At 44.4% G+C, this 24,700-nt stretch overlaps 1 protein-coding gene across 5 annotated transcripts in view; it reads left to right on the top strand.

The window, feature by feature from the left end:
- Positions 1-24,700, top strand: part of TNS3 (tensin 3) — a 1,168,488-nt gene that overhangs the window by 496,052 nt on the left and 647,736 nt on the right. For all 5 annotated transcript variants that reach the window (XM_069613336.1, XM_069613334.1, XM_069613335.1 and 2 more), the window contains one exon: positions 3,458-3,495. In XM_069613336.1, the coding sequence (XP_069469437.1) occupies positions 3,458-3,495 (38 nt within the window). The remainder of the gene's footprint in view (positions 1-3,457; positions 3,496-24,700) is intronic.

Consider the following 24,700-nt stretch of genomic DNA (forward strand, 5'->3'; position numbering starts at 1 on the left):
TTCATAGTACTTTGCATTAGCACTAGCTCAAAGAGCTTCCAGGAGGGTGTATTTTGGGTTGGTAGAGGAAGGTGGATGATGATGGCTAAATGGATTAGCAAAGACCTATTCATTCATGGGTGTGTAAAAAGCTAAACAAAGAATATATGGTTTTCCTCAAAACACATCTCACTCAGATCTTTATTCTTATGGCACTAGTGTTGGTGTTCTAGGTGGTGCTGAAGTGGTACCTCATAGCCAGCACAGAATGGGGATTGCATTGTTTGTGAAATGTCAAATTTCTTTACATCTTGCATCATAAAATGCATTTGTGCGTCAATGACTACAAGCATGTGACCTTTATCACATGATTTGGCATTTCAGTCTTCAATTGACAGTTTTAAAACCCAGTTTTTTTTTACTTTTTTTGGGGCCGACATTATTTTGCATTCTGGTATTTGTGATGTTTAAATTTTATAAGAAGGAAAAGGGTTCCAATAGTACTTTTATTGTTGCTTAACATAAGTATTTATATAATTGTCAGATGGTTTTATAATGTAATGTGTGTCTTTCAAGTCCTTTCTATGAGACTCCTCTATCAAACTTAGAATAACGGGGTATTGGTTTTGTCTTGTGGGGGTGCAGGATGCTTGGTATGGGTTTTGGGGTGGTGCAGAGGCAGGGGCCTCCTTTGTGGGTCTTTTGGCAGATACTCCTAGTTGCCTCTCGGATCTATGCCAGACCCTCCTGACCGAGCTCTACCCTTAAATTCTTTGGTTCCCACACCTCTAACAATTATTTAACCTTCTAGATGAATTCACAGTAGCAGTAATTTGACAGCCCCCTTAGTGTTTCCTCGCTGTGCCATTGGTGAATTCTTTGTTTACTCCCCAGATCCACACTGCATATGATGGATATCCTGCTGGCGACCTAGCCTTCCAATAGCATGTGCAACTCTCCCGCAGTTACCTGTTCGTTCCTAACTTGTAAAAGATCAAACGATTTGCTGTAACTGGGTTTCACATTAATGGGTCCCTCTTAACCCAGTGTAACATACAAAATGGGCACTTAAATGTTCATGTTGAGCCATGGGCTTAAGTGTCTTTGATCAGAAATTGATTCTTTTAGCCAAGTGGCCAAATCTGCGAATGATGACCCTTCATGCACACCCCGCAGTCTCTAATCTGCCTTGAAAGGTCCCCCTTATTTACTATGTACTCCAAAGGGTACACAGAGTCCTTAGTGTTGCAGTCGTCAAGATGGCAACGTGCTGGTTATCATCATTTTGGGTGGAACTGATGCGCATGGTATTTCTGCGCCTTTGTAAAAAGGTGGTCTAACCACAAAAGTATTGCAGAGCTGCTTTCACCTGAACCCTTTGGTTGTAGATTACTGAGACTTCGCTACCAGGTGGATGACCCCCACATCAGACCAGGGAAATCAAAGCTACTCCACTGCTCATCCAATGGGGATCGAACTGCTGCCCCTGGCTCTCAAAGCAAATGCAAAATACTTGTCTGTAGGTGGGGGAAAGGCGATCAACTGTTAACATAACTGACATCTTAAAACAGAAATCTAATGTGATTCGTTGCGCTAATGCATCTTTTGCAGATGTCTGTGAACGTTGCACATTTGGAATTAGTAGCCCAGTACAGTACACTCCGCGTTGAACCTTTCTGAGGCTGATGAAATGGTAACCATTTGAGATGTAGCAAGAGCCGTAGTACTGCAAGCTTCGCTCACACATAGCAGGTAGGTATGGGCCAGAGCACAGTATGGTTGCCTCCCACAGAACAGGTACAATTTGGGCCAGAGCAGGGCAAGCTTCCCTCACAAGGAACCGGTACAACATGGGTCACTAGTCTATGAGGACGATGTTGGGGATAGACTCCTGGAAGAAACATCCAAGGATTCTGGCTTGATTAGAGCCAACAAATGCTGTCCGATGCCCGGTGGTCAAATGTCCCAGCTGGCCCCTGAGCACAGCACCTAAACAAGTTGGAGTGAGGTTTGAGACACCACTCGGACTGCCAACCTACATACTAAGGCAGTTGCAATGGGTGTCTCTGGTCTTCATATTTCATGCAGCCGTTTCTCTGAAGCAAAGGTTCTTGGCTGCCATAACACTTAGCCCCTAGCTCATGGTATTCAGTGGTGTCGCCGCACTGCTCCCTTCCCTCGTCTACCAATTCTCAGATCCTGGTGAGTAAAATATTTGTTTGACAGAAGAGAGCGAAAACAATGCCCTAGTGCGAGAAAGATACATTTTGGATGCATTTCTTCATCAGGGCAAAGTTTACCCTAGTGCTAATACCAATCTGTATTACCCTGTTGTACTCTGTTGTACCATATTACCTTTGCCTTGTTGCAATAATGCAGTGAAAATCGATCTTTTTTGCCCAAGAGCAATTTTTACCCTGATGCCTACACCATGCCAAATTGCACTTGTCATGGTGCAATAGTTTTCTAATGTGTCCCAGTGTTTAAAAAATAGGGCAAACTTTGCCCTAGTGCTAATACCCTGCAACTTTGCACTTGCACCGGTGCAAAGTTTCCGTAATCTGGCCCCAGAACACTACACCCCTAGAACCAACTTGGATTCCACGCCTCGGGCTAAAGCATCCTAGCAACATGGACACATGCAGCTCTCCCTCCAAGGACACAGAGCACCTTGAAGCTGACGAGCACAGAGAGTTCAGGGTACTACCGGTCTGCACGTATCCACAGGGCAGCAAAGCTATCATGGATTTACCATCTCTCCGCCGCTGCGTTCTGACCCGCCAGAGCACCTGAAAACCATGCAGATGGGAGCAACCAATGGAATAAATACATTAGCACCCTGGGTAGGGGCGCTGGCCAATCGGGGGGCTCGGAACGCGTGCTGTACTCTATGGTACACGCCCACATTCCGGGCTTCCTAGGCAGCCAGCGCCCCTTTCTCTTCCCCACTCCCCCTTCACCACTTAGCACCCGTGTAGTTTCCTACACAGGTTCTAATGTTTTCTTAGAAAAGTAGCTAAGTGTTGAAGGGGGAGCAGGGAAGGGAAGGGGCGCTGGCTGCCCAAGCAGCTCAGAGAGCAGGCTTGTACCATATAGTATAGGCCGTGTTCCGAGCCTCCTGATTGACCAGCCCCTCCACCCCCGTCCCCCAGGGCGCTAATCAGCATTATTTACTGCACAGCGAATCTGTAATGTTCATAACAAGAGCCGAATGAAAAGTAAGTCATTTTGTATCCAAATGTTGAAGCACAATGCCTTTAGTAAAGGTACAAAAGTATACAACATGGAGTAGGGGTCGTTTAGTGGTTGGACTGCCCTAGGTCCAGCATTTTAGTAGCCTCCGATGAAATGCGTGACTGCTCTGGTTGCCTTTACCCTCCGGCCTGCCGATGATATTTGCTGAGGTTGTATAGCTGGGTTAATCATGCTGCTTTGGTAAATTATTAAAGTGTGCGTTTTCTGTCTTGCTTTTTTTTAGTTTGCAAGTATGCCTGCCACAGGAAGTGTGAAGCAAAGGTAAGCTGTCCAAATCTTTCAAGTATTCTTGTCGGCCTTTGGCTTGTGTTGGACATGTTCATTTTTTTCAAAATCTGGGAGTTGGTCCTACGTATCAAAACGTCATGCTTGCGATAGTTTAACGACACCATCTCGCCTTGCGAGTCTGAGGACCCCTGTATGACCAGACGTCGGAGCGACTTCATAAGCTTACGCAATGTCTGGGTCTGCATTGAGTTGGAATCTGCATTTCTCAACGCCCCCACAAGCCAACGTGTACCCGAGTCCCTCACCACCTGCTCCAAATCAGTCTAACCTTTAAAGGTGGGCCACGGTGTTTGTTGCAGCCTTACTCCGGAGTGTACTCGTTGAGTGCAATGACTGATCTTGTTCTGTATGTGCTTAATTTATTAAAGAAAACATTATTTTCGAATACCCACCCCAATATATCTGCAAGCCGTACTATTTGGAGGGCCTTGCAATATGAAGGGAGCTTAAAGCATTCATATCGTGAGGTGCTTGTGTAGTACTTTTATTTTTCTTTGCATTGTGACTTATTGTTCAGTTGCTGTTATGGGGAAACTCCGATCTGAAAGTCACAGCATGCAAAGCAACACACGACTGTACAATCCTTTCCCCAGTGAAATGGGTCCTTTTGGCATGTGTGTTCATATCAATCTTGCATTTGTTCTCGTGCATTGTGTGCCGTCTGGTCATGGCTTTATCCTTGCAAGGATATTGGGTTTTCTTTTCTATAGCGACTGTCTTTCGTTTGCAGCATTACTCCTAATATTAGAAACCATCTCTGGCCATTTCTTGATGGTGTAGATTGCCCAATGCTCATTGGCACTTATAAAAAAAAAGAACTATCTTCGAAGGATATTTAGTTTTACAGGCTATGGGGATGTCTTGTGTCCTTTTTCTAGACAACTGAAGGGACGCATGTCATTTTGTAAGTTGAATGCCAATTCAGATGTATGGAATACAATTCCTGTGTGTGTGTGTGTGTGTGTGTGTGTGTGTGCGTGCGTGCGTGCGTGCTTGTTTCATGCTATACACATTTCGGGCTATACAAATCCACACTGTTGAACGCACGTCTATCAAATTTGGCATGGATTCCTCTTTGTCTGTGGCAAGATTGTAGTATGTTTGGATGTAAATAAATTCACTTCGTAGACATCCTCATTTATTGATGCTCACCCCGGTAAACTACAGTAGGTACTAGAAGGAAGCATCATTTGGAAAAGTGTCTGAGGCAAAATGTTCGATGTGTTGGTTATTCCTTTCAAATTTATAACTACTGTAAACAGTTCAAAAGTACCTTTTAAAGAGAATTAAAAAAAAAATGTTTTTATCACACCACTCCAAATTTGGGAAATGGCAAGGTTACAGTTTACTAAGTTCATTCACAAGAAGAGAGCTCAATCAATCTTTCTTGGACATTTTCTCAAATGCTGCACAAAAAACCAACATCACTTGGAAAAGCTCCATCTGATGTAAAGCGAAAATCAACATCAAGAGCTTCTGAATTACAACAACAAACAGCAGCATGACTTGGGACAAGAGCAACATCCTCCAGGGCACACAAGATGCACTCTATCAGGACGCAGGCAACACCGGGTACCCCAGCAGTTTGAAAATCTTTTCAGTCAATACTTGAAAACCATGTGCCTCTTCTAATCTCGGACTGTCTGGATAGAGACACCTTCCTGGTAGCTTCTAATCTTTACTCACTACATATGCTATGGTGTGTGCATCTTTCTCCTTGCTTTCAATTGGTCTCCTCTATCCATGGAATACTTTTGCATTCTGTGAAACAGTTAATCTGAGTCTTCTGTCTGTTCCGAGTTAAGTATACCTTTTTCATTTGGTCCTGCATTAAGACTATAGGCCCTATACCTTCCTTGTCTATGCTATTTATAAAGTGTCCTGTACCTATGCTAGAACACAAACACCCTTGTTGTGGAATGCTGATGTTGGCCTTGAAATGCTACTTGTTTATCATTCTGATCACACTAAAAATGAAGAGGCTAAGGGGACTGAAAGGGAGTACCAATGCTTATTTTGATTGCTGAGAGGTAGCACATCAAGCTATGGGTTGTGATCGCCACGAGGTGGGGTGAGGATGCAACCAGATGGATAGGGCCCAAAGGTGTCTCTGCCCTGGGCCCCAAAATTGCTTCAGATATGTAATGTTGTAATCTCTTGATTAATACTCAGCACAGTCCACATACATAATCATTGAAGCTTGAATTGCCTCGTCTCTGACACCTCTCAGTTTAATAGCTTAGCGGGTAATAATCCCACGCTCACATTGAGAGAAACTGCTTTGCAATGACAATTATTTTTTTTATATACAAATGGCACCAACACAATGTGATGGGTTTCTGTCCCCCACTTGAATTACAATGGCACACTTCAATCTTAATTAAAACCATTTGCTTTTCTCTGTATGTAGGCACACAACGTGGCATGATGGTTTCAGAGAAAATGAAAGCACACAACCTATAGCAGAGAATTATGTTTCTAAACCTGTAACCATCCTAAATACAAAGGTGACCCTTCTCTGAATCAAGTTTAAAATGATGTACTGTGATTACATTTCAAATTTGATTCTCAACACTCTAGCTGATTCGGATCTAAAAAATGGAACACTATTTACGACAAGTTCTTGGTTCTTGGATTGGTCATACACTAGTTGAATTTGTTGTAAATAAGGATTTCTGTTGCTTTGGGAATGATGGGACAGTGGAGGCTAACTCACTGAAAGGTTTCAAGGAATGTGGTTCACCCTCACATCACCCCACTGTAATGTGTTAATTGCATAATAGATTTCAATTACTTGATGAACTACAGCAGATGCCAATTGTGGGATGCGTTACTCCATATTCAGTGTGAGATGTCTAAAGCTTCCACAGATCCCAAATTACAGGTGAGTTCTAATGCCATCGTACTACCTATGGGGTTTTGGTTTTAAATCTAAATCCCAAAATGCATGCACCTTGCACTAGATTTTCTTTTTCAGTAATGTAACTAACACTGCTCCCAAAATAATATCTGGAATTTACATTTGGAGGAATAAGGTGTTCTCCTTTTTTGTTCTGGTCTTCAAAGGTCCAGGAAAGGGAAAGAGATGGGCATCGGGCAGCTTCATGCGGTGAGCTCCCCCTCTAGGCTCCCGTTTAAAAATTCCTTTTGGGTAACCCGCCAGTGCTTTTGGGAAAGCCCATGCATTTAGTCCAGCCTGGTGAAGGCCCTTTTTAGAGAGAGTTCCCTATCCCCTACATCCAGTTGGAATCATAAACTACTACTCTCCTGTCGGGTGCGCTTTCTTGCTTATCTGTTTTCCCAAAAAATCTCCCTTCTTCATTTATTGTGATCTTAAATACCTAGCAAAATCGTCCCTTAATCTGAATGTAAGTACAACTGATTTCTGTTGATCTGTGTATTGTATTGGTCTCTAGACCAAGGAAAGTTGCACATCTCGGTCTTTTTTTTCCTACTGGTGCAGTCCCATAAGAAGACTGCATACAGGAGTGTCTGTCTTAAATTTTAATTTCATATCCCTATAGCCCCCCCCGCTGCCCCCTTAAAAGCATCTACTCTCACTGAATTGCAGACTTTAGTCAGAATCATTCCACAAGTTTAGAAATGTAGATTCTGTTATCTTACACCTTTATAAAATAATGATTTCATGAGTCTCCCATTGTGTAAACCAGTTTGCCCCATTTCTCTAGAATGTACAGTTGCAAAATGTGTAACATTTATATTTTGTTCCCAAACCTCACCTAATGCTAGTTGCCCTTATGTGTATAGATGTGGCATGAGACCACAACAATGCACCTTTGATCATTTTTGTAGTAGGTCATTGGCAGACAGGGAGATAGCATTTCATAGTCTACATTTAAAGCAGATTTTCGAGGGGATTGTGTCCTCCGACGTATTCCACATCTATGGGCCTCATTCCGAGTATGGCGGTAAGGGATAGCGGCCACCGCTAACGAGAGCGGTGGCGGTAATCCCTTACCGCCATACTCCGAGTTCCCTTAGCGCCATGGTGCTTTTAACACCTGCTTTTAGCAGGCGTTAAATACCATGGCGCTAAGGGACCTTGATGTTAATTACGCCACCGTAATTTACGGTGGCGTAATTGACGCCTTCCCCACTCCCATTATGCCCTATGGGGCAAGAATGGGAATGGGGAAGGGCAAATGGGGATTGGGGAATTACCGCCCCGCCAACCTTGGAATGGGGCGGTAATTCCGCCAACCACCAAGGCGCTGCCGGTCCGGGTACGGCGTCAACCAAGGCGTTAATAGCGCCATTGGTTAGCGCCGTACTCGGAATGAGGCCCTATGACAGGTAATGACCACAGCTGTGCTGCTTCGGAAATGTTTTCGGCGTAGGCGTCCTGCGTTGTTCCTCGAGGGCCGACATCACCAGATGTTATATATAGGACGCACAGCACCTGTAGCCTCAGTTCTGTTTTTTCCGCAAACGTGTTTGCTCCTAATCTTGGCACGCTCGGTTCTTCTACTTTGAGAATGATGTCTTCATCTTCTTCTATCCCGAAGTCGGGCTTTAAAAAATGTCGGCACTGCGGTTCCAAGATATCCATCACGGACCCGCACAACGTCTGCCTCTGGTGCCTCGGCAAAAGCCACACCACCAATGACTGCCAGTCCCTGACATTGAAGGCCTTGCGCGAACAGAAGAAGAAATTAACGGTAGGTAGGGTGTCTAAGCCCCATAAGTCGAAATCTGTTGGACTGTCGACCAACTACTCGAGGGGTGACTCTCCGTGTCGGTGAAAGTCCAGGGGGGGGGTCTTGGTCTTGGAGTGGTTCCCGCCATTCCTCTACCTCTTCTAGGCATTCTCAGAAGCGCCGTCACCGGTCGCCTTCCCCGTCCTCATCGGAGGACTCCGCCAGAAGGTGGTTGACTTGTCACACCAAGTTCTCAATGCCGGCCGAATAGGAGGCATTCCGCCAGCAGATGATGGCGATTTTCGAATGGCAAGGCACTGTTCCGTCCGCGCCTTCGAGAGAAGCCGTCAAGGAAGGGGCTAGGGCCACCACTTCCATGTCTTCGGGCCCAGGCGGTCGGCGCGATCATCGGGAGCCGGAGAGGTCCCGATCGGACATGGTTGATCGCCATAGCCATGCCAGATCCAGGTCCCGGTCCTCGAAGCCATCGAGAACGTCGGTCCACCTGTTAATTTTCTGCAGGATGATCTGAAGGATATCCTGGACCAAGGTCCACCCACTGACCCGGTGTTGTCATTTCATATGGCTTTGCAACGAAGGGTGGCAGCGGCTTGGACTGCTCCGGAGAGTCTCCCGGCAGTGTATAAGTCGCTTCTGAAAAATACCGTCCAGCCAGTGGAGACCCCTGCTACTTGTCGATGCACCATACTCAGGAGAGTTTGGTGGTGCAGGCGGCTACAGCACCCACAAAGCAGGCTGCGTACCCTACCATCCCTCCTGATAGGGATGATAAGTGCTTTGATGGTTGGGCGAAGAAGGTATTTTCATCTGGGGGTATGGCTTTGAAAACAGCCAACCCTGTTTGTGCCTTGGCAAGATTCACTCATACACTGTGGAATTGTGCATCTTTGGTGGCTGAGCATATTCCCGAAGGGGAGGAACGGGATGGTTTTCTAGCCCTCGTGCAGGATGGCAAGGATGCCATGTGTGAAGCCGTTCAGTCGGGTTTGGACACTGCAGACTGTCAGTCGGTCCATGTCTGCGAGCACCGTGATACGCAGGTTTGCGTGGTTGCAGAAGTCGGGGTTTGCTCCTGATGTGCAATCCCGGCTTCTCAACATGCCTTTTGATGGTGTCCACCTGTTTGGCAGCAAGGCGGACGAGAGCCTTGAGAGGTTGCAGACCACCAAAGCTGCAGCAAAGTCTTTGGGCGCTGCAGTACGTCAACCTCGGCCTTTTCATCCTAGGGGACAGCAATGGATGGGAGGTTCCTTTCAGTACTACTTTTCCTTTGGTAGATCGAGAGGAGCTGCCAGTCAAAGGGGCCACCGTAGGAGTACCAGAGGTGGAAAGCAAGGTACTCAAGGTGCCAAAGCCGCTCGGGCAGTTGCCTCTTTGCCCTCAGGCACTGCCGCAGCCGCGTCCGCTCAGTCATGAGGCCATGTCCCATGGTTCGCCGGTTGGGGGCAGACTTGCACAGCAGCTTGGAGAATGACAGAGAAAAATGGTGTCCAGTCATAATGTCGAACCAATAATGTTGAATTACAAAAATGTCGAATCCAAAAAGTCGAAAACAAAAATGTCGAATTTTTATTTTTTTTATTTATATATATTTTTTGGGCTCCGGGGGTAATAAAAAGGGGTAAAACAAAAAAAAAAAAAAAAAAAGGGGGGTTGGGGAGGGACCCCCCCCCATTTCGAAAAAAAAGCAACCAAAAAAAAAATTCGACATTTTTGTTTTCGACTTTTTGTTTTCGACTTTTTGACTTTCGACATTATTGGATTCGACTTTTTGACTATAAACCAGAAAAATTACTAGTGAATTTTGTTTACTGTGTCTTTATAATCATTGGTTGTTTCAATGTAAAGTATTGTTCAGAGCTCCCATTTAATAGAACACATCACATTCAATCAGATAATATATTACACATTGCAAATCTGTCCTGCATGCGACCATAGTAGAGAAAGTGTAACATTTAGTCAACTTATTTTGTTCTAAGATAAAATGTACTCCGCTGCTAAGCCCTGGCTCACACTGCTCTTTCCAACTGCAAAGTATCAACAATATTCTACCGCTCTTAAATGTAGGGTATGAAGTGGAGACGGAAGAGGCGCTACTAATAGATCTATGCATGACCTGGTGCTCTTATACCGGGATGGAGGGAACACACAGCACCTTGTTAGGCTTTCTAATTCTTATTTAGCTACTATGAATGCTATCCTACCCAGCTGCCATGCATCTAATCACTGGGACAAAAAAGGAAAACGACACTGAGGCATTTTTAGTTGCCTACTGCTTACCTTTTCCAGAAACTCACTTTAACGCGGTGACAAGTCCATTTGTCAAAGTCTCCAAAGTTAAAGCTGGTCCTCTGTAAGCAGCCGGCATCCCCGCGTTCAAACCTAAGGCCTGGACTTCTAGCCAGGAAGAAACTACTTTGTCCTTCCCTTCCTCGTATTGCAAAGCACAGAACCCCTACATTTTGAAAACCTACCTTGTTTCCAACCCTGTCCAGGGATCATTTTCAGGACTCTTCCACCGCTGTAGGCACCGAGGGGCATTGCGAGTACTTACACATGTAGTATTATAGTATGACAGGAATGCTACTTGCAACACCTACTTTTGCTTTTGAAGAAAACCAACTAGTGCTCTGTACCGGCCACTAGAGGGAAGAATGTGTTGCCTGTGACTCTAAATAGATGGTCCAGAGACTACTGCTGAGTATGCAACGTTTGGCATATCACTCACACACTCGCACGCACTCACTCACTCACTCACTCTCACTCTTGTATTCCACACAGCCATTCTTGATCCCAACACCAAAATGACAAGGCTAAGAGGTAACCGTTTTCGTTTTGAAGTGGCTTTAGATTGACCTGAGTGCAGAGTGAATGACGGGGAGTTTATAAGGACCAAGTCCACAAAATAAGCTTGCTGCTTATGACCACCCTTCTATAGATGCCAGTTGGCCGCCATTTTCTTTAACAACTCTTCCGTGACCCTGCAACTCGATGCAAGTATTTGACTCTATAGAAATTGCCCACAAATAACACCAGCTTATTACACCAGTGATTTACTGTAATCGCCAATTAAATTGTTTGCCAGATAGAGAATCGAAGATTTTTTATATCAGCACACGTCGAAGCTCTTTTTAGATGCAATACAAACCTTAAAGTTTTGCTGCAAGCTCAAAATGTTCTTCACTGATCATGTTTTTGTGTGTTTTGTTGAAATGTCTAATTGACCCTTTTTGATTATTTTTGTTTTTGTTTTTTCCCACACATACTAGTTACTTTTGGCTCAGACTTTGCTTTTTGGGACTCATTTGACACACATTTCAGAGGTGACATATGTACACGTTTTTGGACATCGGCCTGGGGTTAGGGCCCCTTGAACATGCTTCACAAAAAAAGATTTTAAAACATGGGAGGGCAGCTCGTTATGGCATGGTGTGTGCCTAGCGCCCCAAAAACAAGTAACCCTAGCTGAGCTTACGGACTCCTAATACTGCGTGTGCTGAGACGTCTTTCTTCATTACATTTTGTCCATTACACACGGCCCATGATGCTTTAACCCGGTTCTAGATGCGTGCTAACCCTCCTTTAGACAGGTTTTTAATACAGGTTAGTCGCATGGGTATGTTTTGTATGACTTCATCTGGGCTAGTTAGTCATAAGTACCTATTGGAGTCAAACCAGCCAGGCTTCTCTAGGGTACAAGCAGGAGCCAAAATATCTTCCAGCTACTTTGATTCCCCACTCCCTGTGGGGTCTGGACGGACGACTTTGGCCAAATCTTGTGCCCGCCGAGGCACACGACATACAACCAACAGAGCCCGCTTCCTGTGACTTGTAAGGCGGGGTCAAGCGCATAGAAGTCGGGAATTTCTTGTGCATATACAGGTGCCAATGCTTGGTTTTTGGTTTCTTTCCTATGCCGAGCTTTGCTTTCAGTTGGGCAAACTTAAGAGCTGCATAAATCTTCTCCCTGGGTCCTGCAATTACTCCTTTTTATGCACATAACGTAATGATCGCGCCTCCTTCCTGTGCATCTTTTACTTGGGCCGTGAGGATGTGCTGACATCTTGTTGCAGGCGCGAGGCACCAATCGCTGCAGTTTCTAGGAAAGCTTAAAGGGTTTGGAACTGCATTGGTAACTCTAGATGCATGTCTCGAGGTAACGTCTGGAAGCATTTCCTTTACTTTGCTGTAGCTTCCTGCGTATTACGTTGCCACGATTTAATACTTACCAGATGGAATGCGCTTGCGCTGCCAGGAATCACTCCCAGGCATGTCTTCTAAAGATAAATGAGTGAATACATGAATGGGGAAACTACTCCACCTTTGATTTAAGGAAATATCTTGCAGGCTTTTAACTGTGGGCATTTCTTTGTTGTTGTTGCTCTTGATGACTTTTTAACAGCAACATAATTTCACCAAAATGCCAGGGGGTGGTGGAAGTGACATCACTCGACTCTGGACCCCAATGATGACATCACAGGAAGTGATGTGATGTCATTTGACCCCACCCCCAAGTGACATCACAGGAAGTGGTGTAATGCCATTTGATCCCCCAGACCCCATAATTACATCACAGGAATTGGTGGCACACGACCTTTCGCTACTTGAAATCAGAGGAAGTGGCATCTCCTTTCATACACAACTCAAATGACACTGCACAACAATTCTTCCATAAGAAGGCAGCCCCCTGAAGCTTGGGATTCTGCACAGTTGACTGACTCTCCAGAACGGGAGCCAGCTGGGCCGCATACAGGTAGCTCTCGATATCTGGTACCGCCATGCCCCCTGCGCTCTTAGCTGCTAGTAGTGTGTGCCTAGCTACTCAGGGAAACTTTCTGGACCATATAAATTGGAACACCTGTGACTGCAGATCTTTAAGTACCGCCTTTGTTAACCAGATGGGCAAGGCATGAATGCGCGAAGCAGACTCAGCACCCGGGTCATCTTATTCTCCCCAACCAGGACATTTGAGTCCCCACAGCGCACAAAGTCCTGTTTAGCTTTGACAACGCTAATTTATGCTGATGACCCACTATGTCTAACCCATGGATATCCCCTGATGCACGCACCAAACGGGCCAAGGGCTCCATCGACAGGGTGGACAGGAGTGGGGGGACAATGGCCATGCCTGCCGAGTTCCTCTGTGTAAACCCATCGGGATGAGAGTCCCATTCACTTTTATTCGGGTAGACTGGAGGACGAAGTTGGCGAGTACTAGGCTGCAGAACCTAGGGCTAAAATCCCTCTAATACCTTGGACGGGTATGGCCAATTCACCCGATGGAACGCTTTCTCAGTGTCAATCGAAAGCGGGGCCATTGTGCGTTTGTGCTTCCACGCCCCGAGACATCAATCATTCACTGTATGTTCTCAAACGCCTGATGCCCAGGGATGAACCAGTTTGGTCCGCCATTACTAGCCCAGCCAATATAGCAGCCAGTCTTGTGGCTAGGATTTTCGAATATATTCGGGAGTCGTAATTAAGAACCGCAATCGTTCTAAAAGAGGAACATAGGGTGGGATCCTTACCATGCTTAGGGATTAATGTGAGCGTGGATTCCCCCTATTGTGGGTGTGAATAGACCCTTTGTCGGCGGCATAGGAGTTCAACAGTTCAGCTAGTCATGGGGAGAAATCGCCTGCGAATTTCTTATAAAAAAAGAGCTGTAAACCCATCCGGGCTAGAGCTTTGTTACCCGAGAGGGAGCGGATAGCTTGAGCAACCTCTTCCACTGCTATAGGTGCATCTAGCGAACATTTCTGGTCCTCTGAAATGCAGGGGAAGGCGAGCTTCTTGAATAAATGTCTCCTGTTGCTGACTGTCCAAGGGATCTGCCGCAAACAGGCCAGAAATTAACTGCGACAGTATTCGCATTTTCTCGGGCTCAGCCTCATGCAGTGTACCTGCCTCATCCCTTACAACCCCCATAACTTGAATGACACTTTGTCAACAATTCTGCCATAAGAATGCAGCTACCTTTCAAAAAAAAAAGCGAATTGTATCTACACACATAATGTCTATCCTCTTGCATACCCCATCTATTCTACCTATCGCCACCACCCACATGCCAACTAGACATGGGTGGCTAACAGAGACTTGGCCAACCCTTCATATCCTCATATTGGCTATAATGCACACATGCGTTGAGGCACCTCCTCAGATTTCCCATACCTTGGACTTCTGTCCCCCAGAGGGTGTTCAAACTGCAGTGCGTTGTGACCATACCAGTGGTGACAGGTGCTATACAAATGATGCATTACATTAAGCAGGGGGCTCAAGTTTCCCCGTCTTAGCTTCCAAGTTATGGAACTCCCTCCCTGTTACAATTAGAGCGGAAGACTCTTTCAATACCTTCAAAGCCAATACTAGATCTTGGCTTTTCAACCAGCTTTAAGGCCGGCTTCGCGCTTCTTCCTGACCTACCCTGACTTGCCGACCGCTACTATCACCTATCGGCACTGAAACTACTGTACATATGTATATAAAATCCTCTTGTAAATGTATATAATGATTCTTTGTTATACCTGCATATCTGATCCCATGTGTAAATGTTTAATGATTCTCTGTTATACCTGCATATCTGTAACCTTGTACAAATTGTGCCCTGATGCCTCCGGGCCTGTTGGTTTGCGCGTTATAAATAAAAAAATACAAATACAAATTACATAGTCCCTCAGTACACCAAGTAAAATTTGGTTACAATATCACTGTCCTGTGACATAGAATGGATAATCATATGTAGCATTATTATCAGTGTGTCAAGGCCCTTGTTAGAAGAAGAAGAAGAAATCATCCGCTCTGTTATTTCTACATGACTACGGAGCAAAGCTGCATTCTGGGGGGGGGGGACAGGGGAGGATAGGTGGATATAGGGATGGGGGAAAGCCAGGATAGAGGGAGAATTGTTCACCATAGAACATGTGTTCTTATGGTCGATGGCACATAAAATACAGTCTTCAATGATTTTGGAATTTACTTTAGCATTTTTTTGATTTGACAACTTACCTTCAGGGTTACCTCTCAGTAGGCTGATTTGTTTCATGGAATTCATTATTCCTGCAAAAAACAGCCAGACGTCTCTGATATTCATCTCCTTCAGAGCCTAGAGCCAAGTTTAAAATGGGTTTGATGAGCGTCTTGGAAAATACTGCTACCTGATCATTTTCCTGTATATCTTCAAAGTGGCTGCATAACTAAAGATGAACAAAACATGTCAAGTTCTTATTTTTATACATTACTATTGCGCTCTCAGTTTCAAACATATTTATTTTGTTTCATGTACACATCCTACCATGTCCATTCCTATTACCAACCATCACAAGGCTCTCTGCACTGATAATAGCACTATTTGAGCACTTGGAGACAACTTAGCTTGTGGCGCATTCTCTACAAGAAAGACAGTTTGTAGGGTTCATGCACCTGCTCTTTACACCTTTATGTAACAGATAGCTTTTCATCACACAAACCTCATTTTAAAGACTTTAGGTGCTCTTAAACATTACACCACTGGTACACTTTGTATACGTTTTTTATGATTCGCGTGGTACTACTACCGAATGCTGCTGTCACTACACTCTGCAATAACAATACCATTATTGAATACTCAAGAGGCAATTCTGTTTGTGATATGTTTTGTAAGACAGCTCACTAGGCTAATGTACCTGTTTATCAATGTTTATCTTTAAGTGTTTCTGTAGCACACTAGGCTGTAACGGAGCTCTGAAGTTGACCCGTGTGTATCTAATCCAGTTATGATTTTGACATTTCATTCTGGGACTTGAAGTCAAGCATGTTGAGCGCTTGGAGACCTTTCAAGTGATATGCGTGAGCGCTACAAATTCCAGTCACCTAAGATAATGTAACGTGTATGATCTGCTAATGCCTGGCAAGGGCCAATTTCAGGGTTCAGCCAGAGGGCTCCAGTTTGCTAGTAAATACCCTCAATGTGTCTCCGAGTGTGGTGTGTGAATGTTCATGTAGTTGTTTCTGAACTTTAGGTGGTGCTGTGCTGTATAGGCTCATGTGCTCGGACACCTGTGTGCAACTGGAACCACAGTAGGGCTGATACTGATGGAGATGGTTTCAATAAAACAAGCGCCACTGAAAAAAAGGAGACCTATTGATGAGCATCTAGATGCGGTGCAGACTACTTGTTTTGTAGCATATCTACCCCCTGAGAACACACCTGGTGCCGATAACACCAGGCGGCATGCCACAGGAAAAGAGGTACAGTGCTGATGAAAGCTGACAGTGAAAGGTATCTGCATGCAAAGACCATGAGCTTCTGTCTCACCCACGGCAGCATGATGCAGGTTATGGTGTAATATATGTACTGGAGGGTTAATGCCCTACTCTGTGCGGGACTAGGGAAAGATCAGCAAAAACCAACAAAATATGTCCCCACAGGTTGTAATCTATCGATTACGGGGTATACCCATTACCTATACACATCTCATTTTCTCTAACAAGGGAAGCAAAAAAAAAGGTTTTGCACAAAACTGTTTCAAATTAAAGGATCACTACTATCTGAGTGGACCACTCCGTAATTTCAGATGGTGTCCTGGTTTTTATCTATTCAAACTAACATCTTACATGCATATAATAATACAATTAATGTTATTGTCAGAAATCATTTCCTTTAGTTTTGTCACTTAACTAAATATAAGCTCTAACCAGAGACTTCGAAAATATTTTTCATTATTTAATATAAGACCTAAAACAATCTTTTATACATGAGCCTCAGCAGCATTTTAGCAAAATATTTGGTAATGTTCTCTTAAAATGGGCTCAACTTCAAATACATAACATATTACAAAAGAATAAACAACATCTGAATAAATCATACAGCATAAAACACAATAATAGTTGGAAACAATTAAGACAGAAACAAGAATGGCTGTAAGATTAGAAGAAACAAAAAAGAAAAAGGAAAAAACTTTCCATTAGACAAAACCAGTGAGTATCACACAAGTTAAATTCTTCTCCTATATCAAAAGATGTTATAAGATTACTCAGTTTCCACCCTATTTCAGTTATAGAAGTCCACAAATATATATTCCAAGGGTGCCAAAGAAAGCGAATTTCCAGTTATTATTCCTTGTATGGTTTGAAGATAGATGGCTGGTGTCAATTTAGTCTGTATATTCACACTTGCCAGTTCTTTCTTACAGTACTGCTCGGCTCCACGTATAGGATCTGGCCTTACTAATACAGGCACAAACACCACCCCTGAGTGCCAAAAGGTGTCAGCCAGGTGTGGTCAAATGCGTTTCGGCATGAAGATCTAAACAGAAAACGCCTTCCTCGGGACCAAAGGTCAGACGTGTAAGAAATGGACCTCTAGAAAATTAAAAAAGGGTCAAAAGTAAAATACAACCCAAAAATGGCTAATAAGTGTCTAAAAAACATTGCAATTCCATCCCAGGATTATTACAAATAGGGGACTGAGAAGTGACAAAATGGGAACAGATAGTCAGTGTGGTGACTGAAAATAGGCAGGAGGAGCAAGAATAGACACCCAATCCCAATGTATAATTATTCAACATTCGCTAAAGGATCGTGCTCGAGGAGAGCAGAATAAAAGATATACCTCATTATCCAAAGTGAATAAGTAAATGAATATATAAATAAGAGAGGCCACACTCAGATTTCCGCAGGGTAGCAAGTCCCATGTGCAAACAAAGTCGCCTTGGTGGAGTAAGATGTGAGGAACTGAACAATTAGTTAGAGGACAACAGGCCTACGAAGTGTGCCCAAATCCAAAAGAGATTCTTTACCTCAAGTGGGGTCGTAAGCAAATGGCTGTTAACCAAGCCCAGCAATCCACAATGGTAATACCGTAGTGTCGGCTCACTAGGAGACACCGGAGTGCACTACACCAAATGTAGTCTACAACCAATCCAAGTGCATGGAAGAGACAAGTCAAACCAAGGTATATATGTCTCCCTAAAGTCCTAGGGGATATACAGTGTATTAAGACCGGAAGGTATAGCACATGAAGTAAGGCTGTACCTGGAGCTGCAGGCTATGGAAACCCTGAAAGGCTGCGTGTTCTCATGTTAACTCGTGACCCTATAACCGCTGCACACTTGCTTCAATATAGGAGTCTAAAAAGAAAGCACATACAGAATGGCATGTCAAAGGTGTCCTATCATTATGTGCTGCCCGCGGCTTTAGTACAGGCTGTAATCCTTGATTAACAACAAACATGTGCTTACCGAACTAATGGAGTGAAGTTGAATTGCTGTCTCCGCTGTAATCAGGCAAGCAATCCTTCAAATAATCAGACCCGGAGTGTAAAGTCACTGAGTTGTCCGCAAAAATCATCGAGTTGAATAACGTGCGGCAGAGTGTCCATGTTGCTATAGTGATTCAGAGCCGGTTGCGCAACCTGTATCACAGGAAGTGCGCCATGGTTTGAGTAATGTTGGTAGTGAGTAATCGAGTTGAATAACGTGCGGCAGAATGTCCATGTTACCATGGTAGTTTGGCGCTGGTTACACAGTCTATCAGAGGAAGTGCATCATAGTTTAGGTAGCGGCCGGACATGAAATAACACCCTACAGGAGATTCTCTCTCTGTAGTCGAATGAAATAAAAGTTCAAGTAGAGAGTATAGTCCACGCCTAAACCTATTGGAGATGTTATCAATTGTGTGTGCCTTGATATTGCAGTACTAGTGCCCCCCAGCTGCTTCTTGTAGAACAATACAGTAATGCGACGGGATAAAAGAATAGATGTCACAAAATATATAGCAACTTGTCTAGTATGGTAATGGTTACATCCTAGTATGGGCAATATGGTCCAGATACTGGCCTGTAGCTCTACAGGACTAGGAAAAATAATCTATACTGAAGCCTACGCGGTGGAACAAGACAGGAGGATAAGTTGAGGACAAATGGCAGGTAGCCTCTAACAGTCGAGGTATCATAATTTCCACCTACAACAAAAATTCCATTTTCTCTGCCTTGTTTTCAAATCCCTTCATGGTCTTGCCCCTCCTTATCTCTCCTCCCTTCTCTCCTTCTACTCCCCCTCTCGCTCCCTTTGTTCCGCTGACCACTTCCTTCTCTCTGTACCTCCTTCCCCCTGCGTTTCCTCCCGGTTCCGCTCTTTCCAACTTCTTGCTCCTCTGCATTGGAACTCTCTCCCCCACTCAATCTGCTCTTCCACTACCCTCATCTCATTTCACACTTCCCTTAAATCCTGCCTCCTCCAATCTCCACCTTGAAGCCCCCTGCCCTCTCTACTCCCCCCGTCTTTCCCCTCTTCTAATCCCTCCCCTCCCTTACCACCTTCCCTTTCTATTTTACACTCTCTCTCCCTTCCTTCTACACTCACTCAATCCTTCCCCGCCCCTCCCTCTACTCTCCTGTTCCCACTCCACTTCTCCCCCCTCTCAGTCAATTGCTCTTTGCACTGTTTTGTTGTTGAATGATTCAAGTTGCCACTTTGCTCACAATGTTATTTGTTGTTATTACTCTGTATTTTATTTTTCCATTGTACAGCGCCTTGGTGTAAAGCGCTCTATAAATCAATCAATCAATAATTGCCATTAAGCAAAACATCGATCAGACTCCGGCCATCAGAATCTTAAAAAAATACATTACATCTTACAACTACGCAGACGACACTCAGATCATCTACAAAATCAAAGACACCGATGCCGACCATTCAACCCTAATCGACTGTCTAAAAGAAGTCTTCAACTCGATGGGTGCCAACAACCTGAAAATCAACCCAGGAAAGATGGAAATCATGATCATATCCAAAGACCAAGAGAACGAAACCACCATCCCATGGCCTACGGAAATGGGAAAAACACCAACGCCATCGAAGGTAGTAAATCTGGGAGTCCTAATGGACAAGACCCTAACCCTGGAACCACAAATAAATGCAACAGTGAAGAAATGCTTTTTTCTCCACCACACGGCAAGAAGAATTCTACCTTTCCTCTCCTTCACGCACAAAACACTCACTATCGTCGCCATAATCATGTCAAAAATCGACTATCTAAACAGCCTCTACCTCGCAATACCAGAATACCTCCTGAAGAAACTGCAACGGATCCAATATGCAGCAGCAAGACTCCTCAAACTATCTAGAAGAGACCACATCACTCCAGCCCTAAAAACACTACACTGGCTCCCAGTAAAACAACGTATCACCTTCAAAACAATGTGCATAACGCACAGGGCAATCAGAAGACAAGGAGCAGAATTCCTACAAAAGAAAATAGCAGTCTACAAACCAACGAGACCCCTCCGATCAAGCAACGAAATCCGCCTGGAACTCAAACCATACCTTAAGAAAAAACTTGGAGGCACCTCCTTCTACCTCTTAGCCGCAAAAACCTGGCACAACATCCCAAAAGAAATGAGAAACACTGAAGATCACCTAAAATTCAGGAAATAACTAAAAACCTGACTCTTCAACACCACAGACTAAATCTGGAAACCAAAAACCAGAAAAAGGATGACTAAGCCGGAAAGGACACGGACATCCCCGACCCGAGAGGGTAGCTCCCACGGCACCTGGATAGGTGACACTGGATAGACTGGAACACAGGCGGTACACACGGAGACTCGGTCAACTATCCCAGACAATCCCACCAACACTTCACCCGCCCCTTAGTTACCGCCAGGTACCACAGTAGTGTGGAATTGTCGAGATATTGGCAATCACCACACTACCTGAGAGGTTGACCTTGGCAGGTGCGCTGGCCACAAGAGTATGAAGGGAGGATATGGGGAGCTATGAGAGAGCATGTTAGAGGTGGGGGCCAGAGGAGTAAGGTACCTTGTATACCAGTCGGACCCAGATCAGGACAGATCCACATGAGGGGAGACTACGCAAGCCGAGCGCCTCAATTCAGGATAGAAACGCAAACTAACCAACCCTACTAACCATTTCCCTTTCTGAATACACCTCTCAAACTCCAAACCAAACACAACCAAATCCTACAGCACAACAAACCGCACAAACTTCACTACATTGCAACAAAAAAACCAAAAACACACACAGTCTTGCACAACATTACACGAAGACTACCGGCCGCAAACACCCCAGGCCCAGCCAACGGACCCACCGGGCTGAGGCCGCCAACAGCACATCACTGCTCTCTTGCACTTTTCCTGCTTCCTCCCACTAACTCAACCTCCCCTCCTCTTTCAGAGCCTCCAGAGCACCAGCGGACCACTCCGGTGGTGATAGGCGCGGTACAAATGTCCTTTAACATAACAGTCTAGTATTTTCCGGTGGTAAGGCTAGATGGCCATCTGGCCAGTGGGGATGGTAAGGCACTGAAAAGGCCATGTTGGAAAAGTATGAGCTCAAGAACCATAATTGGGAACGGTGAACTAAAAAGTTGTAGCTGAACCTATAGTGGGTATGGTGTAGTGACACTGGATTCAGAACTGGCTCACACCATAAAGAGGGCTTGATTATTGAAGATGCCCAAGATCACTGTAGGAATTGACAGGAGGGAGCTTCTTCATTAAGTCCTCTCAATTTATCAAGGGTTCGCAAACAGTGGATCCATATGGATTCTTTGTTATTCAATGTTCTTTGGGGATTAGAGCTATTTTTCACAGTATCTAACACCCACCATTGGATGTCTTCAGGGGGGTGGGCAAAGGCAACGTAGTGGGACACCATTGGTGCTTGATGGTTCTTGCATCTAATAATAGATTGATGTTCATTGATCCTTATGTGGACTGGTCTTGTACTCTGACCCACATATCTCAGTCCACATGGACATTGGATACAGTATATCACATTCGCTGTTTTGCAATTAGATAAGAAACGTATGTCCCATATTCTCTCCTGAATTTTGAAATTGGACTTTTTCTTTGTGAATTTACAGGCACTGCAATTTCCACAAGGGAAATGGCCTAACAATGGTTGAAGAGTTCTATGGCTTGTGTTAGGCTTACTGTGACTTGTAGAATGCACCAATTTGTCTCTCAAGTGTCTCGATCTTTTAAAGGCGAACAAAAGATTGCCTTTATCTTGGAGACAATTGCTCACCATTGGCCAATACTTCAAAAGTGTCTTCTTGATCGCAAATGATTGTGTGCTATAAGTTGTAACACATGTTATGTGATTGTGTTTGATCCCTCGAGCTGGGTTCCAACAAATTTTCTCTGGGGGTAAATCTCGCTCTTTTGAGGGAGTGAGATACCAATTTCTTCGGGTAGCCTCGTTCTTTTAGATCAGTGGCTAGTTTGTTGGCATGTGCATAGTAATCAGCAGTCTCTGTGCAGTTTCTATTGAGTCTGAGAAATTGGCTAAACAGAAAATTCTCTTTAAGAGATCTTGGGTGAAAGCTCTTAAAGTGTAGAAAAGTATTTCTGTCAGTAGTTTTTTATGCACAGAACAAGCCAGATGCCCCACTTTGGCGTTAATGCATAAATCCAGGAAATTAATTGACGATTTCGAGTGTTGCATGTTGGCAATTCAAATAAACAAAGAATTCCTGTAGGGACTCAATGTTGCCTCTCCAGAGAAAAATCACATTGTCAATTTATCTATACCACTTTCTAATATGTGGTTTATAGATGTTATTTTCTAAAAGGACATATTTCATCTCAAAGGCAGCCATAAACAAAATCGCAAGGCTGGGAGCAAAAGCTGCTCCCATTGCCGTGCCTCTTGTTTGTAAATAAAACTGTCCTGAATAGATGAAGAAATTCCTTTGTAATGCAATAGTCATCAATTCGACTGTAAAAGCCGCTGGAACCCTATGTTGGGTCGCCTGATGAGTGAGAAAAAGATGGACTATCTCTATTGCCTCCTCATCAGGGATGTTAGTATAGAGTGATGTAATGTCCATCGTGACTAAAAAAAATCCTGGTCCCCATCAAACGGTTCACCCTCAAAAAATGTTATGGTTGCTTTAGTATCTTTCAGGTATGTATCAGTTTGTTGGCTGATTGGTTGCAAAAATAAATCTATAAACTTACACAGGGGTTCCAAGATGAAACCGCAGCCCGACACAATCGGCCTGCCCGGTGGGTGTATTTGATCCTTGTGAATCTTAGGAAGGCTGTAAAAGGAGGGAGTCCTTTTCTCTGAATGATTTAAGTATTCAAGTTCTTCCTTGGTAATCTATGAACGGTCTGCTGCATATTGAGTGACATCCCTGACCTCTTTTTCTATGTCTAATGAAGGATCCTTTCTTGGGGACAATAATTTTGGGTGTCTTCCAAAAGGTCTAAGGCCATACAGTTGTATCGTGCCCATGAGAAGAGGACAATACCCCCCCCCCCTATCTGCAGGTTTGATGATCAAATTAGGATTGGATGTTAGTTCTTGCAGTGCTTTCTTCTCTTTGTTGGAGAGGTTATTTCTAACCTGATGATTTGTATTCTGGAGTCTTGTTAGATCATTCAGAACACATTTCTCAAATAAGACAATTTCCTCCGCCACCTGATACCTGATTGTCTGATGGAGTAAAAGCAGAGGGAACCCTCAGCCCCTTATCTGTTAGAATTTACTACGGTGTAATGCCTGTATTGCGTATGGTGAGGGGCTCAGGATGTCATTTGGAATGTGAGGCCCTTCTGCTGGAATCTCGAGGTCAGGGAAGAGGCTTCTGCTTCCGAGTTCAAAAGCCCACCACAGGGTAATCGTGTCCCAGGGTTTGAAGAATGACAAACTTGCCGTGACTCTGTCCAAAACAGTCTTACCCAAAAACAAGAGAAAACCTTTCGCCGTATGCAGCAGACCATGCAAGAAGGAACTCGCAAGCTGCAGCTGAAATAGGCCATTCATTGAATCAATGTACTTTTTTTTAAATGGTGGTGACTTGTACCATGTCACATCCTCCTGAAGCGCTGATGCCAGAGGTGGGATTATCAGTTCCAAAGTCTTCAATTTACTATGGGGTTTCCATAAAAAGAATCCAAACAGACTGGGACCATCCCTACAGAGAGCTGGACCGCCAACCACAGGACACCTCCCTGACACTGATGAGAACCAGAGAAAGAGATTGAGAAGTGGAAGGGTGAGTCCCCTTTCTGTAGATGACCCCCAGAAGGCCACCAGGAGGGGCACAGAGTAGAGGTCTCGCAACATTTTACATAAGTGACAATGACTTGGCCTTGACCTTATCCAGGACTTGCCCAGAAATCCACTACTTTCCATATTTGTTGGAGTAGACCCTGCCACTGGAGGGAGGCTTGTGTCACAAGTTGGGCGCGCACATGTACATCCGCTGCCAACTCGATTCATGTTCGCAGCATTTTATTTAACCTGATTGAAGACTGGAAGATACTGCGTTTTTATTGGGAGTCAGAGGCTCTGACCCTGAGATATGTATCCCCCTTTAGGGTGATAGCATTGATATTCCCTGAAAAGGTTTCAGCTGTTGGGCCCATTGGGGAAAGGGCTACAGAGAAGACACCATCATACTTACCCTGAAACGGATGACAAAGCCCCACCTTTTTTGAGGTAGGGTGGATGCATTGCAAATCAAGCTCATAGCTGCGTTCTATTTGT

This window comes from Ambystoma mexicanum, chromosome 5p (assembly GCF_040938575.1).
Source record: "Ambystoma mexicanum isolate Mex_15411 chromosome 5p, UKY_AmexF1_1, whole genome shotgun sequence".
Classification (NCBI taxonomy): Eukaryota; Metazoa; Chordata; class Amphibia; order Caudata; family Ambystomatidae; genus Ambystoma; species Ambystoma mexicanum.